Source organism: Pelophylax lessonae (assembly GCF_965119305.1).
Source record: "Pelophylax lessonae genome assembly, chromosome: 1".
Lineage (NCBI taxonomy): Eukaryota > Metazoa > Chordata > Amphibia > Anura > Ranidae > Pelophylax > Pelophylax lessonae.
The window spans coordinates 118238485-118265390 of record NC_138768.1 but is presented as its reverse complement, the minus strand read 5'-3'; the positions used below and the strand labels follow the sequence as shown (position 1 = coordinate 118265390).

Here is a 26906-nt window from a genome sequence, read left to right as displayed (position 1 = left end):
GGCATCATCAGTGTTCATCAGTGCAGGAAAAAACATATCTATTTACAAAATGTTATAACCTAAACAAAAAAACTTTTTTTTTTTTTTTCAAACTTTTCAGTCTTTTTTTATTTGTGCACCAAAAAAGAAAAAACCTGACGGTGATCAAATACCACCAAAATAAAGCTCTATTTGTGGGGAAAAAATGACACAAATTTGGTTTAGGTGCAGTGTTGCATGACCGCGCAATTGTCATTCAAATTGCAACAGCGCTAAAAGCTGAAAATTGGTCTGGGAAGGAAGGGGGTTTAAGTGCCCAGTATTGAGGTAGTTAACTAACTGCAGACTTTCAGCTTTAATTTGAGGGTATTTACATCCAAATCAAGTGAACGGTGTAGGAATTACAACAGTTTGTATATGTGCCTCCCACTTTTTAAGGGACCAAAAGTAATGGGACAATTGGCTGCTCAGCTGTCCCATGGCCAGGTGTGTGTTATTCCCTCATTATCCCATTTACAAGGAGCAGATAAAAGGTCCAGAGTTCATTTCAAGTGTGCTATTTGCATTTGGAATCTGTTGCTGTCAACTCTCAATATGACATCCAAAGAGCTGTCACTATCAGTGAAGCAAGCCATCATTAGGCAGAAAAAACAAAACAAACCCATCAGAGAGATAGCATAAACATTAGGTGTGGCCAAATCAACTGTTTGGGACTTCCTTAAAAAGAAAGAACGCACCGTGAGCTCAGCAACACCAAAAGACCCGGAAGACCACGGAAAACAACTGTGGTGGATGACCGAATAATTCTTTCCCTGGTGAAGAAAACACCCTTCACCACAGTTGGCCATATCAAAAACACTCTCCAGGAGGTAGGTGCATGTGTGTCAATGTCAACAATCAAGAGAAGACTTCACCAGAGTGAATACAGAGGGTTCACCACAAGATATAAACCATTGGTGAGCCTCAAAAACAGGAAGGCCAGATTAGAGTTTGCCAAACAACATCTAAAAAAGCCTTCACAGTTCTTGAACAACACCCTTTGGACAGATGAGACCAAGATCAACTTGTACCAGAGTGATGGGAAGAGAAGAGTATGGAGAAGGAAAGGAACTGCTCATGATCCAAAGCATACCCCCTCATCAGTGAAGCATTGTCGTGGTAGTGTCATGGCGTGGGCATGTATGGCTGCCCATGGAACTGGTTCTCTTGTATTTATTGATGATGTGACTGCTGACAAAAGCAGCAGGATGAATTCTGAAGTGTTTCGGGCAATATTATCTGCTCATATTCAGCCAAATGCTTCAGAACTCATTGGACGGCGCTTCACAGTGCAGATGGGCAATGATCCGAAGCATACTGCGAAAGCAACCACAGAGTTTTTTAAGGGAAAGAAGTGGAATGTTATGCAATGGCCAAGTCAATCACCTGACCTGAATACAATTGAGCATGCATTTCACTTGCTGAAGACAAAACTGAAGGGAAAATGCCCCAAGAACAAGCAGGAACTGAAGACAGTTGCAGTAGAGGCCTGGCAGAGCATCACCAGAGATGAAACCCAGCGTCTGGTGATGTCTATGCATTTCAGACTTCAGGATGTAATTCACTGCAAAGGATTTGGAACCAAGTATTAAAAAGTGAAAGTTTGATTTATGATTGTTAATCTGTCCCATTACTTTTGGTCCCTTAAAAAGTGGGAGGCACATATACAAACTGTTGTAATTCCTACACCGTTCACCTGATTTGGATGTAAATACCCTCAAATTAAAGCGGAAAGTCTGCAGTTAAAGCACATCTTGTTTGTTTCATTTTTGTGGCTGTGTATAGAGCCAAAACCATTAGAATTGTGTTGATGTCCCAATATTTATGGACCTGACTGTATATACCTATCTGAATATCCCCTAGGCTGAAGATTGAAGTGATTATCCCTATACAGTATTGTGATAGGTAGGTCTTTCCTGTAACTTTGATACCTATAGCATTACTTGCTCATTACCAATTATCCTTACAGATAGATATGGATTCATATTACTAGGAACCAGTTCTACAGACGGTAAGGTGTGCCAATTATATAATTTGCCCATTGTTCCTTCTGGGTGGCTTCATCAGTTGCGGACTATTTTACTACGAATACTAGTAAGTTTGTGTGTCAGTTTGAGCTCTCAACTCCCATTGGCTATTTGACTTCAACTGTTTGATATTGTTTATTGTCCAAAACAGATGGTCGCTTCTTTATATATGGTCCCGGCGCCTGCCCCAGGGGGGGGGAATTTTCCCTGCACATGCAGTTATCAGGTCTGTGTCCGTATGCTCTTCGCTGTAGCTATGTGCAATACAATTGAAAAACATGTTTTGGATGTAAAAATTATTTTTGTATATATTTTCTTGTAGACAAGTATTGTATGGTCTGTATAGCCCTGTTGAAGCTTGTGGTTAAACTCTTCGGCTTTGAAGACCTACACTATTTCCTGGGATCTTTTGTTATCTAGTAATATTCCAACAAGGAAAATATCTTTTAAATGTTGAATATTTTGTTCTGTGTAAATAATTTTTAACGTTTTTTGGATGTAATAAAAAGTATTTATTATATACAATTGTGATCATCCCTCCTTTTGTGGCCTTTAAAATCCAATTTTTTTTCTTATGTTTTTCCCATCATTTAAACAACATCTCTGCTTTTGAAAATTAGAGTATTAGTGGTAAACAAAGAAAAAGTATACCATTAGTAGTACAATTCCAAATGAGCTACTGTTTCCTCTTTGCTAAAAGATTTTTTTTAAATTTTAAGCCTGAAATGTGATGTTTGTCAACCGTTCCATCCCTTTGAGCCATACATTTTTAACTTACCTCCTCTGGGTAGTGAATCATTGAAGAATCCCTCTATAGCTTCACAAGTGCTTCCATCTCCCCCACATACTCGGCACCTGTCTTCTTTGGCATCTGAGCCCAAAATGTTATCACAACCTACATGCTAACCAAAAGAGATTAACAAAAGTTGATCATTATTGTAGGATACCTAGTAAGACAATTGCCCTCAAATATTATTTCATTAGAGAAGTTCAAAGCCTTTACCACACATTTCACAATCCTTAAAAATCATCCATTGCACAGCAGTGACATGCTTTAAAATATACACTTTCACGTGAAGTAAAACTGTGTTTTTGATTTCTCTTGAGCTAAAGTCAAATTTTATCAGCCATTCAGTGAAGACTCTAGATAGCCTCCAGTTGTGGGATGCACCTATAAAGTGTTACTTACTTAAACACCTTTAAAAAAGGTAAATTTGATCAACCCTTTTGTTATGTTTTGAAGGGTCAGAACACTCAAACATGATTAATTAGCATTGGTGGACTTTGATGAGTCTTATCACCAGTGTGTTTGTTACAAGTCTTTGCAGTCTCAGCAGGCAGATCTCTCCAACAACATCTTGGCCTTACTCACAGTAACCATGACAGATGATGCTCAATTTTATGCCAAGCATTGTATCACCCAAGCACTGCCAGATTCTCTGTAGAAATACAGCCCATGTCAGATCAATGAGTCTATCACCAGCAACTGTCTGCCAAAAGCAGAATCCCTGGGAATGAACATACATCATATGATGGAGATGGTGTCTTGCTGCCTGAACCGGCAATATATCACTTGCTCTCTCTCTGCTCATTTGCTAGGGACTGAATATTAGCAATGTTTTTAAAGCAGCAGAGACCCTGCTCCTAGTGGTAATGGAAGTTGAATTTCAGTGATTTTGACATTGTCCCCATTGACAGAATTGCCTTTCAGTCATGGCCTTTTATGGAGAATCTGGTACCTGGTCAAGACCCACTACTGGTCAATCTAGTTCTGCCAAAACCATAGAAGTTATCAAGCACAGGACTGCAGTGGTAAATAAACCCAGCAAAACCCATAAAGAACGTATATTAGCAATGACCATAAAATGCACTGCCTGCAAAAAACATTTTTGATGGAATGATCTCACAGTAACCATAGCTATTAACCAAAAAACCCCAGAACTTGATATGTCCCATTCATTACAACTTTACTTGGTGATAGTGACCAACAATCTTTCTAAGTCTATTTTGGTGTTAGGTGAATGCACTTTATGTTGGCAGCCATCGGTCCCCTTATCTGGCTATTTAGCAATTAATTGGGGTCATACATAGTTTTTTTTTTTTTTTTATTGGTTAGCGCTGATTAATAATTTTTATTAAGCTTACCAGTTATGTGTTGCCTGCATTAGTTCTCTTTTTTTAGGGCTAAGTACATTTTCTACAAGTACAGAAAATAATTGTAGATCTTCCTAGAAGTCCAGTATCCTTGTAACTTACTGTGTACTGAACTGAAATCTTAAACAATGTTATCAGCTATCTTCTAAAAAAATGACAGAACCCCTACCCCCAATGTAATGGAGATCAGGAGACAGAGAGGTGTTTGTAATCAATTAGCAAAGTAGTTTAGGGTCTAGTTTAGTCTAGGACAGGAAGAGTGTCACTGGCAGGATCACTAGATAAAAAATACAGAAAAAACAAATGCAGTCACAACACGAAATAATCTACTTTAGGTATTCTTTTTGGTAATACTTGCTGTTGAAGACATTTCTCTCGTAGCTTGTGGCATAACACTGCAAATGTATAACCTTAATAAAGGGAATTTTGAGGAAGCTTGGAAACTCCCGACCTGTTTCGGACTTTTCGTTGTACAAGTACAGTTGTTACTCCTTATTGCTACAGGTCCTGAGTTTTCTTGGGACAATTATAGATATGCCTGCAGCACCGGCTACAACAAAAATCAATTACTGCAAACAACAATAAAAAAATAATGGATTTGCTATTGTTCTAGTCACATGTAGGATTTAAAAGGTTTGGAAATCCATTTAACATTAAATATTTTCAAAGAATATGTTGCCAGGTGTCAAAGAATTTAAACGTACCACATCCCTTTATGGTCAAAAATATTTGAAACATAGAGAGAATGGGATTTTATCGGTGCAAAGAAAATCAAAATTGTATAAAAAGTGTAACACAATGTTATTGAGACAGTTAAATTAAAAACAATTTTGCATGTAATAAAAACATAGCACAACGGTTATACGATTGGTGTATGCATGCAGTGACTCCTGCTCAACATGTTTCACCAACCAATGGCTTCGTTAGGAGACTTTAATGAGTCCCGCATACAAAATCTCTAACTGTGCATATAATACGGACATGCTGCATATCAGGAGAGTTGTCAGGAGTAGATATCAGTGAAACCTTAAGGAGTGAAATGGAATCCACAGTAAAATCAGAAATGCCAGGTCTGAACCAGGAAAAGTGCAACCAAATCGGACCAGATGACCAAAAAAGGGAGGATTGCCAAAGAGTATGCAGATCAGGTCAATTCTAAGATTGTATCCCAGATTGAAGTCCTTAGCAAATTACATTAAGGCAAATATCTCTCCACCTCTGGTTAGTACTCTAGCATTCATAGGTCTCTCCTGGACAGGTCACTTGCAGTCCCTACAGTTTCACTGATATCTCCTTCTGACCACTCTCCTGATATGCAGCATGTCCTTATTATAGGCCAAGTTAGCGATTTTGTATGCGGGACTCATTAAAGTCTCCGGAAGAAGCCATTGTTGGCCAAACATGTTGAGCAGGAGTCACTGCATGCATACACCAATCGTTTGACCATTGTGCTTTGCTTTTATTACATGCAAAATTGTTTTTAATTTAACTGTCTCAACAAAATTTTGTTATACCTTTTATACAATTTTGGTTTTCTTTGCACCGATAAAATCCCATTCTCTCTATTTTTCAAATATTAAATATTTCCATTTTATTTATTTTGGATAGCATGACAAAAGGTAAACATATTTTTCCTGCTACCTGTGTCTCTGTTGGGGAGATTTTTTCTTATCATCTTTTCCCAATAACACAACAGGAAGTAAGCAGATCTCACCAATAGGAACAGACATCAACAACAAATACCTGGCATAAATTCAAACCCTTCCTCACTTTTCTAGCAAAAGTGCTTTTATGGCTCTCCGAGAAAGTCTCAATCTGACTTTGCGACACACAGAAAGTAGAGTGGGTCCTCTGAAGAAAAGCATAAATAAAATCCTCAAATAAGATTTAACGTAATCTAAAATCAAAATTGTTTGCTTACTTTTGCATAGTGGTGATAGGTTAGAACCCATCAGGACTTAATGGTGTCCCACTATGTGGATTCACTCTCTCTGTTTAACCATTGTTACCAAAACTGAAAATGATGGGAAATGCAACATTTTTCATCATAACACAGAGGGAGAATCTTCCATTGGGGACACTAGTTCCAATGTCAGCTGTCTAAGAGGAGATTTCCCTTACTTTGGAGATAATTTTTTTACTTCCGCTTGTGTGTACAGGACAAGAAGTGAAGGGGGGAAAAAAAAAACAACAGGGGGTTTTACCATTCCCTACTAAAAATGAAGAAACAAAGTTTTGCTTCATATATTATTTAACTCTACCCCATCTGTCCAAACTAGAAAATACATTTTGTCTGGTGTTCTACTATAGCTAAATAACTGTATAATTGGATTTCCAGCACTATTCGGCCTCGTTCACACAGACGTACTTGAGCATATGCCTCTACTTTAGCTAAATAACTGTATAATTGGATTTCCAGCACTGTTCGGCCTTGTTTTCGCAGGCGTACTTGAGCTTATGCCCATGCGAGAGCCATGTTTCCACACTTAGGCATGCACAGGCATGCACAGGTGTTCTGTGTATCCCCGTGCAGGTAGTGTCATTCACGCCAATTAGGACACAGTGGCTGCATAGACACAGCCTCTGTTCTTAGTATCACAGTTGTGTGCGCCTGTATTTGGATGTCAATTTGGGAGCAGCAGCTGTGATCGTGCAGCTGCTGCATCCCAATTGACATGACCAGGACTGCATGCACAGGGATGCGCAGAACACCTGTGCATTCCCATGTGGGCGAGTACGTTTAAGAGCGCCAGCAAGAACGTGGCTTTCTTTGCCGAACATTTTTGTCGAAAGTGGGATCTAAATCAAGACTGAATGTCTTAAAGAAAACAAAAAGGGGGAGAGAACTGTTATCAGACAAATGTTTAGATGTCCAGGTGTTTGTTAAAATGTAAAGCCATTAACCTTGCATTCTCCGTTGATGCAGATATCCAGGGAATCGGAATTGCAGCGTGTTCCATCTATAACAGCAGGGGCCCGCTCAGTGTAAAAGTTATAGCCTTCAGCCAAACAGTTTAATGCACACGATTTAACACCACCTGTGATTGCAGAATGGACAGAGATATTAATGTTTTATATGTGGCCTGCAACATTTCAAACCGCAGAACAGCCATTGCAGAAAAAAACATGCTACAGTTAATATACTTAAGCCAAAGATATAATAATTTTTCTTCAACTTAAACAGTTGCAAAGTCAAGTTTAAATATGACGAGCAACACAGTCTGCTTTTACGTACACATTTAAACAAATTGCTGTCAATAAAATATAACTCAGCAATTTCCTTACAGCTTCCGTGCAGAGAGCTGGAGTCACAAGTACTAACTCATAGGCGTAATCCTATGAATTAGAAAAAGGAAAACATTGCCAAAATCAAGCTCTGGGCTTATTTATAGGCAGTCAGTCATAAGGGAATAACAGAGGTTGCTATTGCTGATTACTTCATATGAGAATTCTTGTATCCTGGCTGTTTATGCTGGTACTTTGTCTTTAATTCAAGCTGAAGTGTTGACCTGGACAAGCATAAAACAAAGAATTCTGCCACAATGCTGGCACTCATTTACATTATACCTGTTCTTGGGCTGTGACTTTAAAGTACTTAAATCAGACACAGCCAGGCAACTAGCATTTTCAGCTTGCCATTAATGGCAACACCTTCACTCCTAAAAGAAACACTTGAAAAACAAAACAAATAACAGTGGTGTAGAGAAACTAGCAATTAGTCAGAAATTGGATTTAATTTCACTGTGTGCCCTAAGGCGCTGAAAGCTGAATTCTGACTGGTTGCAGCTGTGTACACCACTGGTCTCTGCCTTTTAATTAAAGAGGTTAAATGGGAATGCAATATATGCTTCACTTAAAAAAAAAGAGGCCAATTAGAGTTTAAGATGCTAAGCCAGAAAATTCCAGGGTCCAAGTCCCATGTACCTGAACACACAGGAATGGCATATGTATTTTCAAGAATTCTCACTCCAATTCCACATGTCTCAGGACCATCTGACTCTAAGTATAAATGCCACAGGCCTTGGAAAAAAAAAAAAAAAAAAAACTTTTCCCACCTCTGATTAACCCCTGCTTGAATGTAAGAAGGAAAATATTTAATTAAAATGTTAAAATTGTCGTAATACTCAAATTAAGAAAAATGGGGTAGATTTTCTGGCTTTAACAAAGCTGTGGAGTTTCCTGGTCACCATCTCAGGGAACCCCTTCTAAAACCATTTTATTGGGCGTAATAGGCAAAGTAGCTGTAAGAAGCTAAAAAGATAATTAATGTCACACAGTTGGCTGTGCCAAATGGCATTGACTCCAGAACTATGCAGACATAATTGTATGGGAGGTCAATCAGCCACCACTCAAGGAACCCCATACAACTTCTGGAGGAACCACAGAACCCTGGTTTAGGATGATTAAGTACATCTGTGCCAGGGAGGCTTTCCCCTCACTTTAGAGAGATTTACTCTTGCTTTTAGTTGTGTATTTGGATAATGAAGTGAAGTAAAACTTACCTAGATCCCCAGATAGCAAAAAGAAAGGAAAAAAACAGAGGTCCTAACCATGATCTACTCTACCTAAAAAAAGCAATTTGGGTTTTACATGCACTTAAAAAAAATGGGATCATGTTCAGATTTAAAAGCTACCTGACCCCTGCTTCCATGAAATAACTACTAATTGTAAGTCACTGCCTAATAGTTCTTCCTTATTTACACACTTCTGACCCACTTGTGACCTGATCTGTCCTTTTTTGGCCATCTGTTTCACCTCATGTCACCTCTATGTACATTAGAGCAGACACTGTAAGTCAGTCAGTGTGTTTTGTAAAGAGAAAACGCATGACCTCAGCCCACTAGACAAAGAATGTCACTTATGTAAACGTTATGGCTATAGAATTAATGCTGAAAAATTCCAGCCATCTACTCCGAGGTGCAGCCGTGACAGAACCCGGCAAAGTATTAGGAATGCACTTTCGTCTTCTGAAGCTCATATTGCAAATCCTATTTCACCTGTTCAACAGGAGCAGATTTACAGCTTTTGGGTGAAGGAAAAAAAAGATTCTTAGGATTGCTGGATGGGATAAATAAGTCTTCAAATAAACCTGACTTCAATTCTTTCAAAACTGTCAACACTAAAAAAGCAAGCGTGCTGAACGCATTTTTCTCCTCAGTCTTTACACAGGAAAAGGAGGGGTACACTGACCATGACTGTATGGTTAGTAGTAATACACAGGACCTACCGCTATGGCTAACAGAGGGTGAAATCGGGGAAAGGCTGGATAAAATTAACACAAATAAATCACCAGGCCCGGATAGCGTACATCCGAGAGTACTCAAAGAACCTAGTAAGACTATATCTAGACCACTGTTACTGATCTTTGCTGACATTATTATGACAGGAAATGTACCAGGGGATTGGAGGAAAGCTAACATGATACCAATATTCTAAAAAGGGCAGAGGCATGTCCCGGGAAATTATAGGCCTCTCAGTCTGACATCGATAGTATGTAAACTTCTGGAGGGGATGATAAGGGACTATATAGTAGAGTTTGCTAAAGACAACAACATCATCAGCAGTAATCAGCACGGCTTTACAAATGGGCGTTCTTGTCAAACCAATCTCTTAACATTCTACGAGGAGGTGAGCTGTAAGCTAGATAGGGGGGAGACCAGTGGATGTGGTGTAGCTGGCTTTCGCTAAGGCGTTTGATACAGTTCCTCACAAGCGCTTAATTTATAAAATAAGGTCTGCAGGCATCGACCGCAAGGTTTTCTCTTGGATATGGAACTGGCTAAAAGGGTGTGTCCAAAGGGTGGTAATAAATAGCGCATACTGGTCTGAGGTGGTAAGTGGGGTCCCCCAAGGCTCAGTCCTGGGACCAACCCTGTTCAATTTATTCATAAACAGCATTGAGGACGGGATCAGTAGTTCTATATCAGTTTTTGCATATGACACAAAATTGGGCAGGGCAATAACTGCACGGCATGAAGCAGATATCCTACAGAATGACCTGGACAAAATAACAGAGTGGGCAAAGACATGGCAAATGAGGTTTAATGTGGAGAAGTGTAAGATTTTGCACTTGGGGACTAAAAACATAAAAGCACAATACACTTTAGGGGTGGAACCTTTGGGGGAATCAAAAATGGAGAAAGATCTGGGAGCCAGTGCTCAGGAGGGATGTAGTGGAGTTGGAGAGAGTCCAGAGAAGGGCAACTAAACTAATTAGGGGATTGGAGGACCTTAATTATGAAGAGCGTCTGCAATCGCTTGATTTATTCTCCCTGGAGAAGAGACCCCTGAGAGGGGACATGATAGCAATTTATAAATACCTCAATGGTGATCTCAGCATTGAAAAAAAGCTATTCAGTCGAAAGGATTGCATGAGGACTCGAGGGCATACAATGCGATTAGAGGAAAAGCGTTTTAACCTCAGGCAACATAGGGGATTCTTTACCGTTAGGGCTACAGGATTGTGGAATTCTCTACCACAAGAGGTGGTTTCTGCGGGAAGTATGGTTGCTTTACAAAGACTCTTGGACGTACATCTCAATGATCAGAACATTCAGGGGTATGAGAGAGGATTACGGCCACACACACCTACACAGGTTGAACTGGATGGACTATTGTCTTTATTCAACCTCAACTACTATGTAACTATGTAACTATAAAGTATATCTAACAGAGAAACCTTTTTTATTGACCCATTGACCCATAAGACCCATTGGGGATATTTCCTTTAAATTCCTGCCCTAAAACAACAAAGAGAAATAAGAGGAAATCTCTTTAAAGTGAGGGAAAACTACCCTTAAGCTGGCCATGAACCAGTAGAATGTTTGAACGTTTGTATGAAAATTCTGAAAATTTGTTTGTCAGAGCATTCCCTCATGTCATCATTGAGTTAATCAATTTTGTTTGAAAGCCCTTAAAATGTTGTCCAGATCTGCTACTTAAATGTAATCCCAGATGTATTAATACTCTCAAAAAACATTTTCCATCCTGCTTCTTTGGATTTGACGGCACTAAGTTCACAAATGATAGACTATTTGGCCCCACTAACTATGAGAAGAATTGAACCAACAAAATTCTACTGGTGTATGGCCTGCTTTAGACAGTTGTCCCTAGAACAAGAATCCCCATTGGAAGAAAAAGATCCTCTTTAATCCTGTTTAAGTGACAATTCAAAACTTTGGATTTTCCCTCAATTCATGTACTGATGACTTTGGTCATCAGGATAAACAGAGAGGGTGAAACTCTCCACTGGGGAAAGATGCAGCAATATAAACCTGACATGGGCTCCTACCCTTCCCTACTTTATATAAAACAAAAAAAAACAAAAAAGATAAGTTTGGACTTTAGATAGACTTATGTAAGATGGGTAGCAGCTAAAAGGCATCTTGCCATATAAATGGTTAGCTACCCAAATGGATAACATCTACACTGCAGTAAATAGGAATTATGTAGTGCAATTTCCTTTTCAATTACAACATAATAATTTGTATTGCACAGTTACGAAATATATTAGGATTAAGATGTTCTTCCCTCTGCTGTGTAATCATTCAGCTTGGTACAGGCCTGCCCTGAACTGAACTGATGAAGTGGTAACAGGTAGCTCTTTTTTCTGGACTGCATAGTTACTTCAAAAGGAATCCAAGTAATACTAGTGAAAAGTGTTGCTCAACCCTTGCATATACTGTATGTAGTAGACCTGTTTTTATTCAAAGATGAGGTTTCATTTAAAGTGGTTCTATAGGCTGATGTTTATTAACTTTCATGCATTTAATCCATGAAGGTGTGCAGCTAGACATAGTCAGGAATAACTTTGACTGCATAAATCTGGAATTGTTCATGCGGGACAATTATTTCTGCATTTGTTGAAAAAATGTAACATTTGGCCATCTTTCAGAAAACTACACAGAATCCCACCAAATTAGGTGAGCGTGTACCCCAGAGTCTAGCTTTCATTTTTTTTTTTTGGGTAACTTTTCAATAATTAAAGAAGGCAGCTCAGCAGCAAGATTAGTCAATATGTGATCTACTTATGCAAGTCAGCACACATCGACACTTTAGTGAATTCAGAAGTTCCACTCAACGCACCTTAGTAAAGTGGAAAAAGTGAAATTCAGTGTGGTACTGAACCAGCAAAAGGGCACAAATGCACTTCCATGTGCCTGCACCCATGCTTATTTCCAGAGTAGTCCAGGATCCCAAAAACCTGGATCTCTGTATTAAGCCACCAGTAAAGCAAAGCTGCCCTGAGCATTCTGTGGCCCACCTTTTATGTTCCTGTTGCCTCCTCATTAGCCTTTTACGTCACCCATCCAACCTCATGGCAACAGGGAGGAAAGGGGAGCAGGCAGTCTGCTCAACATATCTGTTCACTTTCAGCATAGTAAAGAGACCCAGGTTTTCATGGTTTTGGGACACAATGGAAATAAATGGAGGTGGCTAAGTCTATGACCATGTTTCTGGTAAGGTGGGGGGCATCTTGTCACAAGATTCTTGCTACTCAAGCTTTCTGCTTGAACCCTGGGAATAGCTGTGCCACATCTTCCAGGTTCAGATTTTGGACCTTTTACTGGGTGCTGAAGCAGCAACATAGGATTTTAGCAGTTATATTAACAAAGTTAAAAAAATAAAGGCCAGGATGAACATTACAGAAGGTTAGTAGGTGATCTGTGTACCCTGAGTGATCCTAGATGAAAAATGATCATGTTTAAAGAGAGTATTTCTCTACTCAGTAAATTTTTGTTTTAGTAGCCTGGCCAATCATGAAAATGGCTTTAGAGGCTGTAATGACAGGTTGAAGCCTCAAGAAGAAGCCAACAAATAAACTAAAATGGAAATCCTCTTTAATAGCAGTTTCTTGATGCATATTTGAAAACAAGTGACATATTCTAAATGATTTCCTGTTGTGTCCCATTTTAGCATTATATGTGCTTCTAATTCATGGTAAAATTTAAAAAAAAGTCCTTTAAATGATTAAGTCAATGGAAAAGCACATTAAAAGGATGATCTAATTTTCCTTTCTAGTAAGGCTCTGGGATGCAGCACAGTGAAATGTTACAAAATTCAGATCAGTAACAGTTTACAGGTTTTTCGTTTCTCAAGCAGACAGCACTGTGTCTGTATAATAGCAGGAGGAAGGATTATGGGTGGAATCTTAAATCATTATCTGCTGCTTGTATGGCAGGCATGTGGTTTAGGAGTCTGCTCTTAGTTCATCATGTAACATGAGAAAGAGCTTATCCCTAGCACAAATCAGCAGGTCTTCTCCAGTCCAATGCAATACTGTAAGTCATGGAATTTGGCTAGCATTACAGCTTTATAAACCGGCAATTTAGCTTTTTCTATCAACATATCTATGACAAAGTCCAATGTGGTCTATCTTTGGTGTTTACTACCACATCATTACTTGCAATCTCCCTTCAGAAAAAAAAAAAACAATATTTATAACAGAAGGGAGCCTGTTTTAAGGTATTTCCAGCCAGGTGGTACCTCAAACTAGAGTTGGCAAGACCAAGATTCAGGTTAAACTGGATGGACTATTGTCTTTATTCAACCTCAACTACTATGTAACTATGTAAGTTCAGAGCTGGCTAAGATGCTTGGAGCTGGAGCGTTGCTTACGAAGTTGAGGGATTGTTTAGGCTCTGAAGCAAGCCTGGAGAGGAAGCTTATTTGCTGGAGCCATTGCAGACCTGGAGCTGGCAAACATGGAGCATTACCAACCCTAGTCACAGTTTGCCACCAATGTGTCAGGTGAAAAGCCTTCAAATTAGCTTAGTAAACATGTGCCAACTGTCCACATTCCCTCTACACCAGGCCAGGTCTGTGATTGCTGTGGAACACTAATGGGGCAATCTCCACTTCTAACCTATTGTGACAGCTAGAACCCTGCTGTAAGCTAAACTTTCTGGTTGCCTTCTCTGGAGTACATTTTCTATTTCTAACCCTGGAGAATTCACAAGGAGGTGGCACTAGCAGTCATTACCTGCCAATGAATTCTGCATAGTATTATATAGAAAATGTGCTAAACAAAGATCTGGTAGTTCATCTTACAGCACTGCCTGCATACAAGAACAGACAAAGGGTGCAAGTTAAAAGGGGCTAAAGTTGTGAATGCTTAAGGCTAATCTGTAGTCACTCCTGTAAAGTTATACTTAAAGCAGTATTAAACCCAAAAGAAAACATTTATTATATTGCAGCCTCCCAATTCTTAGATGTGATGGCTGCATTGGTTTTCTTTTTTAAGCTTTCTTTCCTTTATTTTCATCTGTTGTTCTGGCCAGTAAGTCTGTTGTTTTCAAAAGAACAAGCTCGCTTGCAGATGTATAAGTTCATGGATGAGACAAAACAGTTAACATTAGCAGGGATGTTTACACTGATCAGCTTTTATTTATTTATGAAAAACTTTTATTTCAAAAGAGAAAAAACTGCTGTAACTGCTTATAAAGTGTTGGTTGGAGTTTGGTTTCAATTTGTTTGCGTATTTAAATCTGCTAGTACATCTAACAATCCCCTCAGACTGACAATGCTGCTTTCCAAATGTGCCCCTATGCTCCTTCATCCAGAGTTGAGGCGTTTTAATAAAGGAGGCGTGTTACTGGCCAGATCACCAGGCTGAAAAAGAATGCAACCACCACATCTAATGATTGATAAGATGCATGTTATTATATTTTTTGTTTTGGGTTTAATGTCGCTTTAAATTTCTGATGCCCTAATATGTTGTGTAATGTATTTATTGCCTCTGAGTTTTAGGGTTTTTACTAGAAATCACTTGCTGTTCCGCCTATTGACAGATCATGCTGGACAGCAGGAGAATGTCTATGGCCCCTGTGTGCAGAAGCCCCTGTAAATTACAGGAATGCAGCGAGCAACCCTCCCCCAAACTATTATCCAGAGCAACTTTTCATTTACAGATCATGTAATAGGTGGTGGGTATAGCATTTTGCTGGATCCCTCCCACATACCAGGGGAGTTTGCAACAAAACAGCTTGGCAGGCAGCAATGAATGAACAGCAAATTAAGTTAGTACAAAATTAGAATAAGGAAAAAATTGTAGAAAGAAAACCCTAGACCTGCTGTGTAACATTCCGTTTTCTAGGTAACTACAGATTGACTTCTGCTGATCTGATCAGATCTCCTACTCACAAGCTCCTTCATCACCATCTCCCATGCTCACTTATAGAAGCCTCTCCCTACCCCAATCTGTCCAGCTATCTTCTACTCTGTCTGCTTGAAAACTCTACTCTATAGAGAAGCCTATGCCGCCTCTAATCAGGGCCGGACTGGCCTATCGGGATACCGGGAAGATTCCCGGTGGGCCGCCGGCCCTGGGGTTGCTTTAAGGCAAGGCCACCCGCAGCGCCGCTTTAAGCATTGGCGGCCGCTGCATTGATTGGGGCCACTCGCCGGTCGCCGCTGATGATGGTTGGCCGCTGCAGGCCTGCACTGCTCCCCCCCCATCCCCCCCGCTGGGCTCCGTCTCTTCTACGTCAGCTGATGTGAGCGGCGTGACGTCACGAGGTGGCTGCCCCTGCGCGGCGGATCGCCGACGGTGCTGGTGCATGAGGCGAGCTGACTGGCAGTGGCAGCTGCTGAAGAATGTCTGTCACGGCGCCGACAAGGATGATCCCTCCTCCTGTGACACAGACGAGACATCACACGCCAGCATGTGATGTGATCGCAGGTGAGGGGGCTTACTGAGGGGTCTGTCTGTACTGGGAGTGGGGCTTACTAAGGGGTCTGTAGACTGTACTGGGAGGGGCTTACTAAGGGGTCTGTAGTGGGAGGGGGGCTTACTGGGGGGTCTGTACTGGGAGGGGGGCTTACTGAGGGGTCTGTCTGTACTGGGAGGGGGGCTTACTAAGGGGTCTGTACTGGGAGGGGGGCTTACTAAGGGGTCTGTACTGGGAGGGGGGCTTACTGAGGGGTCTGTCTGTACTGGGAGGGGGGCTTACTGAGGGGTCTGTACAGGTAGGGGGCTTACTAAGGGGTCCGTACTGGTAGGGGGGCTTACTAAAGGGTCTGTACTGGGAGGGGGGCTTACTAAGGGGTCTGTACTGGGAGGGGGGCTTACTAAGGGGTCTGTACTGGGAGGGGGGCTTACTGGGGGGTCTGTACTGGGAGGGGGGCTTACTAAGGGGTCTGTACTGGGAGGGGGGCCTACTTAGGGGTCTGTACTGGGAGGGGGGCCTACTTAGGGGTCTGTACTGGGAGGGGGGCTTATTGAGGGGTCTGTCTGTACTGGGAGGGGGGCTTACTAAGGGGTCTGTACTGGGAGGGGGGCTTACTAAGGGCTCTGTACTGGGAGGGGGGCTTACTGAGGGGGTCTGTCTGTACTGGGAGGGGGGCTTACTAAGGGGTCTGCACTGGGAGGGGGGCTTACTGAGGGGTCTTTACTGGTAGGTGGGCTTACTAAGGGGTCTGTACTGGTAGGGGGGCTTACTAAAGGGTCTGTACTGGGAGGGGGGCTTACTAAGGGGTCTGTACTGGGAGGGGGGCTTACTAAGGGGTCTGTACTGGGAGGGGGCTTACTGGGGGGGTCTGTACTGGGAGGGGGGCTTGCTAAGGGGTCTGTACTGGGAGGGGGCTTACTGGGGGGTCTATACTGGGAGGGGGACTTACTGAGGGGTCTGTACTGGGAGGGGGGGCTTACTGAGGGGTCTGTACTGGGAGGGGGGCTTACTGGGGGGTCTGTACTGGGAGGGAGGCTTACTGGGGGTCTGTACTGGGAGGGGGGCTTACTGCGGGGTCTGTACTTGGAGGGGATCTGTACTGGGAGGGGGGCTTACTGGGGGGTCTGTACTGGGAGGGGGGCTTACTGGGGGGTCTGTAAGGGGAGGGGGCTTCCTGAGGGGTCTGTACTGGAGGGAGGCTTACTGAGGGGTCTGTACTGGGAGGGGGGCTGACTGAGGGGTCTGTACTGGGAGGGGGGCTTACTAAGGGGTCTGTACTGGGAGGGGGGCTTACTGAGAGGTCTGTACTGGGAGGGGGGCTTACTGAGGGTTCTGTACTGGGAGGGGGGCTGACTGAGGGCTCTGTACTGGGAGGGGGGCTTACTGAGGGGTCTGTACTGGGAGGAGGGCTTACTAAGGGGTCTGTACTGGGAGGGGGGCTTACTAAGGGGTCTGTACTGGGAGGGGGGCTTTCAAAGGGGTCTGTATTGGGAGGGGGGCTTACTGAGGGGTCTGTCTGTACTTGGAGGGGAGCTTACTAAGGGGTCTGTACTGGGATGGGGGCTTACTGAGGGGTCTGTACTGGGAGGGAGGCTTACTGAGGGGTCTGTACTGGGAGGGAGGCTTACTAAGGGGTCTGTACTGGTAGGGGGGCTTACTAAAGGGTCTGTACCGGAAGGGAGGCTTACTAAGGGGGTCTGTACCGGGAGGGGGCTTACTAAGGGGTATGTACTGGGAGGGGGGCTTACTGGGGGGTCTGTACTGGGAGGGGGGCTTACTGAGGGGTCTGTACTGGTAGGGGGGATTCCTGGGGGTTTATACTGGGAGGGGGGCTTACTGAGGGGTCTGTACTGGGAGGGGGGCTTACTAAGGGGTCTGTACTGGGAGGGGGCTTACTGAGGGGTCTGTACTGGGAGGGGGGCTTACTAAGGGGTCTGTACTGGGAGGGGGGCTTACTGGGGGGTCTGTACTGGGAGGGGGGCTTACTGAGGGGTCTGTACTGGGAGGGGGCTTACTGAGGGGTCTGTACTGGTAGGGGGCTTACTGAGGGGTCTGTACTGGGAGGGGGGCTTACTGAGGGGTCAGTACTGGGAGGGGGGCTTACTGAGGGGTCTGTACTGGGAGGGGTCTGTACTGGGAGGGGGTCTGTACTGGGAGGGGGGCTTACTGGGGGGTCTGTACGGGGAGGGGGGCTTACTGAGGGGTCTGTACTGGGAGGGGGGCTGACTGAGGGGTCTGTACTGGGAGGGGGGCTGACTGAGGGGTCTGTACTGGGAGGCGGGCTGACTGAGGGGTCTGTACTGGGAGGCGGGCTGACTGAGGGGTCTGTACTGGGAGGGGGGCTGACTGAGGGGTCTGTACTGTGAGGGGGGCTTGCTGAGGGGTCTGTACTGGGAGGGGATCTGTACTGGGAGGGGGACTTGCTGGGGGGTCTGTACTGAGAGGGGGGCTTCCTGAGGGGTCTGTACTGGGAGGGGGGCTTGCTGAGGGGTCTGTACTGGGAGGGGGGCTTACTGGGGGTCTGTACTGGGAGGGGGCTTACTAAGGGGTCTGTATTGTATTAGGGATAGGGGGGAAACAGCATTGTATTAGGGGGAGGGGGGGGTCAGCATTTTATAAGGGGGAGGGGCCGGGGGAACAGCATTGTATTAGGGGGAGGGAGGGTCAGCATTGTATTAGGGGGAGGGGGGATCAGCATTGTATTAGGGGGAGGGGGGATCAGCATTGAATTAGGAGGGGGGATCAGCATTGTATTAGGGGGAGGGACGTTGCGCTGAAAATGACGTTGCGCTAGTATAATGACGCAATGCTATGGGGCTGGTATGTCATTTTTTCCAGGGCTGGTTTTCATACCCAGTCCTGCCCTGCCTCTAATCTTACAACTCAAATCTTACAGTTATTACCTTCTGTATCACTTGCTCTCACACACTGTGCCCTCTTCAGCCTCTTGTCCTAATCCGTTTTGTAACTATACTGTTAGCACTATAGAAAGCCTGTATAATAATAACAGTAACTTAGTAAGTTAGATAACTCAAAAATAGCTGTTCTGATTTAATTCTATGTGAACTGCAGTTACAGCATAGGTGTACAGTGCAGAAACCCCCTAGTTCCTGGGCTTTCCCCAGTGTTGCCCCTCCCCCCCCCCCCCCCCCCCCAGTGCTTCTGTCTTTCCTCCTCCCCTCCCGGCTGCTGCAGAGGATGTCTTCATTTGGAGAGCGGGGGTGGGGCTTGCAAATATGTAATTTACCGGCCTCTTCTTTTTTCAATATAGTGCCTGGGGGATCCCCTTAGTCTACCTGTAAAGTGGCACATCTGTACTGTGTATAGAAGCTGCTGCACAAATGACATTTCTCCTGCAAGCTTTCTTTATTTTGTAAAGAACTGCTTGGGGATCCAGTCTGTATGATTAGGTCACAATGTAGTGAACTGGAAACAAGATTTGAGATTTTTTAGATAATTTTTTTGATGTCTCTTCCACAGACTTAGAAGTAACAGGTGTAAAATTAGTTACTGAAGACAACTTGGCAATATGCTGTGGCTGGGGGAACATGACTGCCAATTTATGTACCAGAGTTCTCCCCTCTCTGCAGGCTCATGTTCCTACCTTCTTTAACCTCAAAACTAACATCTGAATCAAGTAATGGCTGTATATCATCAAGGACCAAGTGGTCTGCAGTTACAGCATAGGTGTGCAGTGCAGAATCCCCCTAGTTCCTGGGCTTTCCCCAGTGTTGCCCCCCTCCCCCCCTACAGTGAAAGACGTGTGTTTGAGCTTTGGGGTTCACAGTATTAGTGCAAGCACCTATAGGTACCTGCACATAACCTCTTATCACATTCCTATAAGCCAGTGATTCTACCCATCACTGTGATAGGCCAATAGGAATACACGGGTGTGGAGTTAAGCAGCCAACTCCTTTGCATGCTCAATAAATATAAAATAATTGCACGTTACCTCCAGTGTAGGGTTTCCAGTTGTAGTATTTTCCTCGAAATGGCATGCTATCAAAGTCTGCACACTGCTTTTCTCTGAAGTCTCGAGACCCCGATGGACAAGGCTAAAAGAATAAATCCCAAAAAAACTAAAGTTTATATAAATAATATTTCTGCGTTGGGATAAAATGCTTAGGTATTACGTAGAAACAAAAATCTACAAACACAAAAATATAAATAAGTATATATACTGTATGCTGTCACTTTAATTAATGTAGAAATACATTTTCATTAAATGGACTGTAACCTGCCTATACATGGGCACATAGCATGCGGACTGTGCCTGTAAGAATGAATAGAGATATTGTCATTCATAACATGGTAATAAAAAAAGCATTTCTGACCATCACTGATCAGCCATAACTTTATGACCACTGACAGGTTAAGTGAATAGCATTAATTACTTCTTTACAATGGCATCTGAAAGTAGGTGGGATATACTAGGCAGCAAGTAAACTTGTTGTTCCATGAAGTTGATGTGGCGAAAGCAGAGAAAAATCTGCATCACAGTTTGTTGTGTATGGGGCTGCGTGGTCGCACACCAGTCAGGGTGCCCATGGTGTTTACCCTAATGGTATGCATAGGTGTTTCATGTGGCCCCACACAGGCAGTCCTGTTGATGGTAATTAGGACACAGCGAATGCATGGATACAGCTGCTGCTTACAATCTGCCATTTATGCAGGTACATAGCCCTGAGCACAATGTGAGTTTTAGGACATGCATCCCCATGTGGAAAAACGCAGCCTTGCACAGGAGTACACATTGATACGCCGCATGTGAACAAGACCTAAAGGTTAAATTTACCTTTTCCACAAACTAGTCTTTGCAATTAAGGGGCCTCAGCAACTAGGGATGGGCCGAACGACTCCCTTGTTTGGTTTGTACCAGAACAATTCGAGCATCACGAAAGTTCGGAACCAAATAACGAACCCCATTGAAGTCTATGGGACCCGAACTGGAAAAATCAAAAGTGCCCATTTTGAAGACTTATATGCAAGTTATTGGGCATACAATTGCTATGGGGGCCCGGGTACTGCCCTGGGGCACACGTATCAATGGAAAAAAAAATTTGTAAAAAACGTAATTTTTAAATGAGCAGTGATTATACTGATGCTTAAATTGAAAGCATCAAAATGAGAAATAAAAATGAAAAAAAAAAATTCAATATAGTGCCTGGGGGGTCCCCTTAGTCTACCTGTAAAGTGGCACATCTGTACTGTGTGTAGAAGCTGTTGCAGAAATAATTACATTTATAAAGCCAAAATAATGACATTTTTCCTGCAAGCTTTCTTTATTTTGAAACAATGTCTTGGGAATCCAGTCTGCATGATTAGGTCACAATGTAGTGCACTGGAAACAATTGAGATTTTATAGATAATTTTTGATGTCTCTTCCACAGACTTTGCATAGAAGTAACAGGTGTAAAATTGGTCACTAAAGACAACTTGGCAATATGCTGTCGCTGGGGGAACATGACTGCCAATTTATGTACCAGAGTTCTCCCCTCTCTGCAACCTCGTGTTCTTACCTTCTTTAACCTCAGAACCAACATTTGAATCAAGTAATGGCTGTGCATCATCAAGGAGCAAGTGGCTGACGCTGTGTTTAAATAACTGAGCTGACTCCTCCATGCCTGATGCTGGGGCTATGGCATGGATAGCTGTGGTCAAGGAAGCAGATTTAGCCACTCTGGCAGCTGCAGTGGACTGCACACTAGTCTCTGCTTGGGTGATGGAGGATGAGCAGGGTGAGGATAGTTTAGTAAGCCAGTCCACTACCTCCTCTGCATTCTGTGGCTGGATAGCACGGCCAACTTCACTAAACAGAGGAAATGATGCCCTGCCTGGGGACTTACCATGTCCACCTTTGCCTGTTTACACATATACTGCTGGCCCCTCACATTGCCATGGGGAACATCTGCCTTTCCTTGTTGGCCTCCCAGACATGATGGGAAGGTGCTTATTAACAAAATGTAATAATGATGTGGAAATATGTACGTGGATGCACTTGCATATGTACGTGGTGTATCATTATACCAACACACTACAATATACTGCAGTAAAACTGCACTAACGCACAGAAATATACTGCTTTAAACGTGCACTACCTCACAGAAATATACTGCGTTAACGTTCAGTAACCCACAGAAATATACTTTGTTAAACGGCATGTAACGCACTGAAATATACTGTGGTAAATGTGCACGAACGCACTGAAATATGCTGCGTTAAATGGCACGTAACGCACTGAAATATACTGTGTTCAACGTGTAATAGCGTACAACAATATACTGCGTTAAACGTGCACTAATGCACAGAAATATACTGCCTTAAATGTGCACTAACGCACTGTAATATATTGCGTTAAACATGCACTAATTCACAGAAATGTACTGCGTAAAATGGCACGTAACACACAGAAATATATTGCATTAAATGTGTACTAACGCACAGAAATATGCTGCATTAAACGTGCAGTAATGTACTGAATTATACTGTGGTAAACGTGCACAAATGCACAGAAGTATACTGTGTAAAGCGTGCAGTAACGCACAGAAATATACTGCGTTAAATGGCATGTAATTCACAGAAATTATCTGGGTTAACCGGCATGTAACTGCGTTAAGCGGCACATAACACAGAAATATACTGCGTTAAATGTGCAATAACGCACTGAACTATAGTGCAGTAAACCTGCCATGACAAAACAAACTGACACTAAAGTAAAAATGAATGGTCGCACTACACTCACACTGACTGAACTATCACTAGATTCACACTAAACTGATATTCTACACTGACAATAGAATCAGAATAGCACACTATAGCACACTAACTCTCTAATAGAACTGAACAGAGCCCTGTTCTATCTCTCTCTACGTTGATATCACACTACAAATGGCCGCTATTGAAAGAATACGTTTATAGTGTGGGTGGGACTAAGAGCAATGAGAACTGATTGGATAGAGTCATTATTACTTTCCCCAATCATGGCTCTGACAGTGCAAAAGCTTTCACCGCTTCAGCCAATCAGGGCTTCCAATGCACTGTGCGGCAGCGTAGTGCATTGTGGTCATTCGGCTGGGCAGCGAATGTTTGTGTTGTAAAAGCGCACTCGCTGCATGCTCTCTGCACAAAGACCAAGCTATCAAAGACAGCTGTCTGTCCGGGGTAAAGATTGGTAGCAGCAAAACCAACTTCCAATCCTGTCACCACTGTACCATTCCCTCCTGCGTCCTGGTCATTCTGAACTATTTCAGGGGACACACTGGTGGATGGGAAGGGGTTAAAAAATTGGGGTCCTTTGATTGTATACATTATTTTATGTAAAGGGGGAACTTAGTCTTTAAAGTGTTTTATTTAGCATGCTAACATGTGTTCCATGAAGGCGACCCATTCATCTTGAACAGGCAGTCAAAGAAACACATATGGTTGCAGTTTGATGTGGTAAAACGCAAGTTTGTTACTCTGCACTGCCTAGGTATGTTGTGGTCCCATTTAAAATTAATCAGACCACAACTAACCTAACCATGTTTTTTGTGTTATGATAACATGCTGTTTACCATGCATTACTGTCATATTGCAATGCAACAGTGTGAATGGGACTTTAAAAGCATTAAAACCCATTGGTGTCTATGCTTAGTCATTTCTTAAAAAGCAAAGAAGAATTGATTGAGTCCATGTATTCCCATAAATCCGACATTTAGCATACAAAACTGCGGTTTTCAATTACTAGTAAACTGGAAGTCTCTGGAAAACGACTCTACAGGGGAAAGGTCAACTTTCATAACATTTTACTTGTTGTAAAAAATGAAGGCATAGGACACCTTTGGATGGTCTTATTTGCTGAAGCAACAACTGTTAAACCTTACAAAAGAAAAAAGGCTGTACAACTGGCATGCAGACTAAATTGTATCTTTTGTAACATTGGGCAAGCAGAATATAATTGAGGTTATATAAACAGTTTTAAGTGTTACACCAGTTCCTCAACAGTTTTTATCTCCAATGCATGTCAAGGATCCTTTAGCAATTAATCCATCAGGTAGCCATCAGGTATCTCCTTATAAACACACATAGAAAAGCAGATGAAGAATCTCAAAGTTAAACAAAGTTTTGGAAAAACAGTTATAGTTCGGCAGGGCCCAGCTGTTTCTGAGCCTGTGCTGAGATGTGCCATCAGCCTCCTGCTAAGGGAATTATCAAATTGCTGTGCTATGTAATGAAGCCCATCAACTACCAGTATAAATAATTTTATGAGGAATGCAGGAGAAAAGAAAGAGTTTCATGTTCAACATATGCCCTAGCCCACTAAAACTCTGTCCAGACCTGAAATGTGAAGCAGCTGTCATTGATGAGGAGTGAAGTCTATGGTTTCCTTACAGGAAACTGCTGTAGTTTTTGATGCCCTTTATAGCAGGGATAAATAGATCAATGCAGTTGTCTTTATAATGTCAGCCGAAAAGGGTGGAGTTCTGATGTGGATATCTCTACACTGGAGCTACCATGAAATGTAAGAGGCCAGATGGTGATTTAAAGTGGATTTTCACTACAATTGCCCTAAACTCTATGGGGTAGATTAACTAAAACTGGAAAGTGCAAAATCTGGTGCAGCTGCGCATGGTAGCGAATCAGCTTCTCGCTTCAGCTTGTTCAATTAAAGTGTAACTTTAGGCTCGGTTTACACTGATGCGACATAGGATCTGACTTGTGAGACCCCAAGTTGGATGACACATGAAATTCAATGTTTCCCTATGAGAGCCGTCTTAACTCATACTACACAGGTCTGTCCAACTTTAGAAAAGGTTCCTGCACTGCTTTGGTCCAACTTTGATATGACTTCAGAGCCACAGAGTGTAAAAAGTCACATAAAATATTGTATCAAAGTCTAACTCCAAAGTTTCACTGAAAGTCATGCAACTTTGGAGTCAGGTTAGTGTGAACCAAGCCCAAATCAGAAAATTAAGTCCTGCTAGATCACTTCAGGCTGGTCCCTTTTGCAGGTGTAGCTATGTAAAACACTAAAATTAGTGCCTATACTGTTTAAAAACCAGTAATACACTGTCTCACCCTGCTCTGCACATGCTCAGTTGCTCTCTATTTTTAGGCACTGTGCCAAATTTGTAGAGGCCAATCTACTGGCAGCAAAGATTGACTGCTGTTCAAAGTTACAGCAAAATGGTAGCCTCCAGCAAGAAGAAACAGGAGCAATTCTGGAGGCAATTTACTGTACATACTAATTTTGGTAGCATAATTATTATTGCATAATGTATGTTCCTTGCTAAAGAACCTTATTTTTAACAAGTTGTTATAGGTAAAGTTCCGCTTAAGGCCCCTTTCACACTTGCCGCTCCGTTGGCGGATTCCGTTTTTCTCAGCGGGGGTCGATCAGCTGATCCCCCGCTGAGCAGGCGGATGCCAGCTCTGTCTCCGCGATGTGTGCGGAGAAGGCGTTGTCAGGTCCCCGCTCTTCTCTATGGGGGAATTGGATGAGAACGGACCGTCTGTCCGTTCTCATCCGATCCCATCCCATCTGCCAGATGGATGGAAAATAGGGTTTTCATCCGTCCAGATTTGATGGACAGGATCAGATCGGATGTCAGCGGTCTCCGCTGACATCCGATGCCCCATAGAGATGTATGGGGCATCCATTCAGATCCGCCTGAAAAACTGACAGGCGGATCTGAATGGTCCCCAAGTGTGAAAGGGGCCTTAAGCTTTAACGAAAAAAACTGGAAGTTGATTGGTTTCTTTGCACAGCTGCACCAGATTTTGTTCTCTCCAATATATGAGCCTCCACATCCCCCAATGTGAAGTTACTTGCTAAAAATAACAAAAAGAAAAACTCAAACCCTAGCTTCAGGACCCTTTACCTAGGTAACATGACATTACAACGCTTTCCTGCAACCTTCTGGAAAACTGAAGATGTCATATCTCACAAGAATACACTCCAGGAGCCTGAGCTTGGGTCTGAGATAACCAAATGTTCCTGCTAATATTTTGTTTTTTCATTTTTAGATAGTGGTTTCATATTAGTGGAGAATAATAAATAGGGGATAAGCCAGGTTCACATGTGTATGGTATTATTCCCTGCTTTAACCACTTACCGCATATCAACGTACCGGTACGTCGGGTAACTTTGCGGGCTTATACCGGGATGATGTCTCTAGCTAGAGGCATCATCCCGGTACCGTGGTTTGAAGCCGACGGTCGGCTTTCCGTCGGTAATGACCGATGCGGCTCGGGAGCCGCTCGATCGTTACCCGGGTGAGCGGGAGGGGACGTTCCCCCCCCCTCCCGCCGCCTTCCGTGGCTTTGCTCGGGGCTCCCGTCCCACCGGGAGCCCCGAGCACCCAGCCGGCACGTCCGCCGGCTGGATGGAGTCCCGATGAATGCCGGAAACGGCATCGATCGGGTCTCCGATGACGTAACCCGGAGGCGGCGTCCATGACGTCACTTCCGGGTTACTGTGCTGCAAAAGGCGGCAGATTTGAAAAACGGCTGTATGCAAAAATGCCATTTTCGGCGTTTTGCATACATGGAAGTGTAGTGGAGGGGTCTAGGGTCTTTTAGACCCTCGATCCCTCCATAAAGTGTACCTGTCACTACATATTGGTGTCACAAGGGATGTTTACATTGCTTGTGACAGCAATAAAAGTGATCAGATTTTTTATTTTTTTTAAAAACCTGTAATAAAGTTAAAAAAAAAATAAAAAATAAATAGGAAAAAAAAAAATTTAGCCGCCCCCGTCAGCGTTAGCTCGCGCACAAAAAAAAACATATACGCAAGTCAAGCCGCGAATGAAATCGCTGTTCAAACCACACATGTGAGGTATCGCCGCGATCACCAGAGCGTGGGCAATAATTTAAAAAAAGAGCTACACTCTAACTATAAACTGGTAACCGTTAAATAAATTTAAATCGTTGCAGATTGAGATCTCCATTGACCGTAGTTTGTCGCCATTCCCACAGGGGGGCGCAATTTTAAACCGTAACATGTTGGGTATCTATTTACTCGGCGTGACATCATCTTTCACAATATATTAAAAAA

General features: G+C 42.9%; 1 protein-coding gene across 1 annotated transcript in view; it reads right to left on the bottom strand.

Annotated features, from left to right (window-relative positions):
- ADAMTS6 (ADAM metallopeptidase with thrombospondin type 1 motif 6) overlaps nt 1-26906 on the bottom strand; it is a 448695-nt gene that overhangs the window by 83356 nt on the left and 338433 nt on the right. The window contains exons 15-17 of the mRNA XM_082243714.1: nt 19821-19923; nt 7104-7237; nt 2824-2947 (exon numbers count right to left, since the gene is read on the bottom strand). Of these exons, the coding sequence (XP_082099840.1) occupies nt 2824-2947; nt 7104-7237; nt 19821-19923 (361 nt within the window). The remainder of the gene's footprint in view (nt 1-2823; nt 2948-7103; nt 7238-19820; nt 19924-26906) is intronic.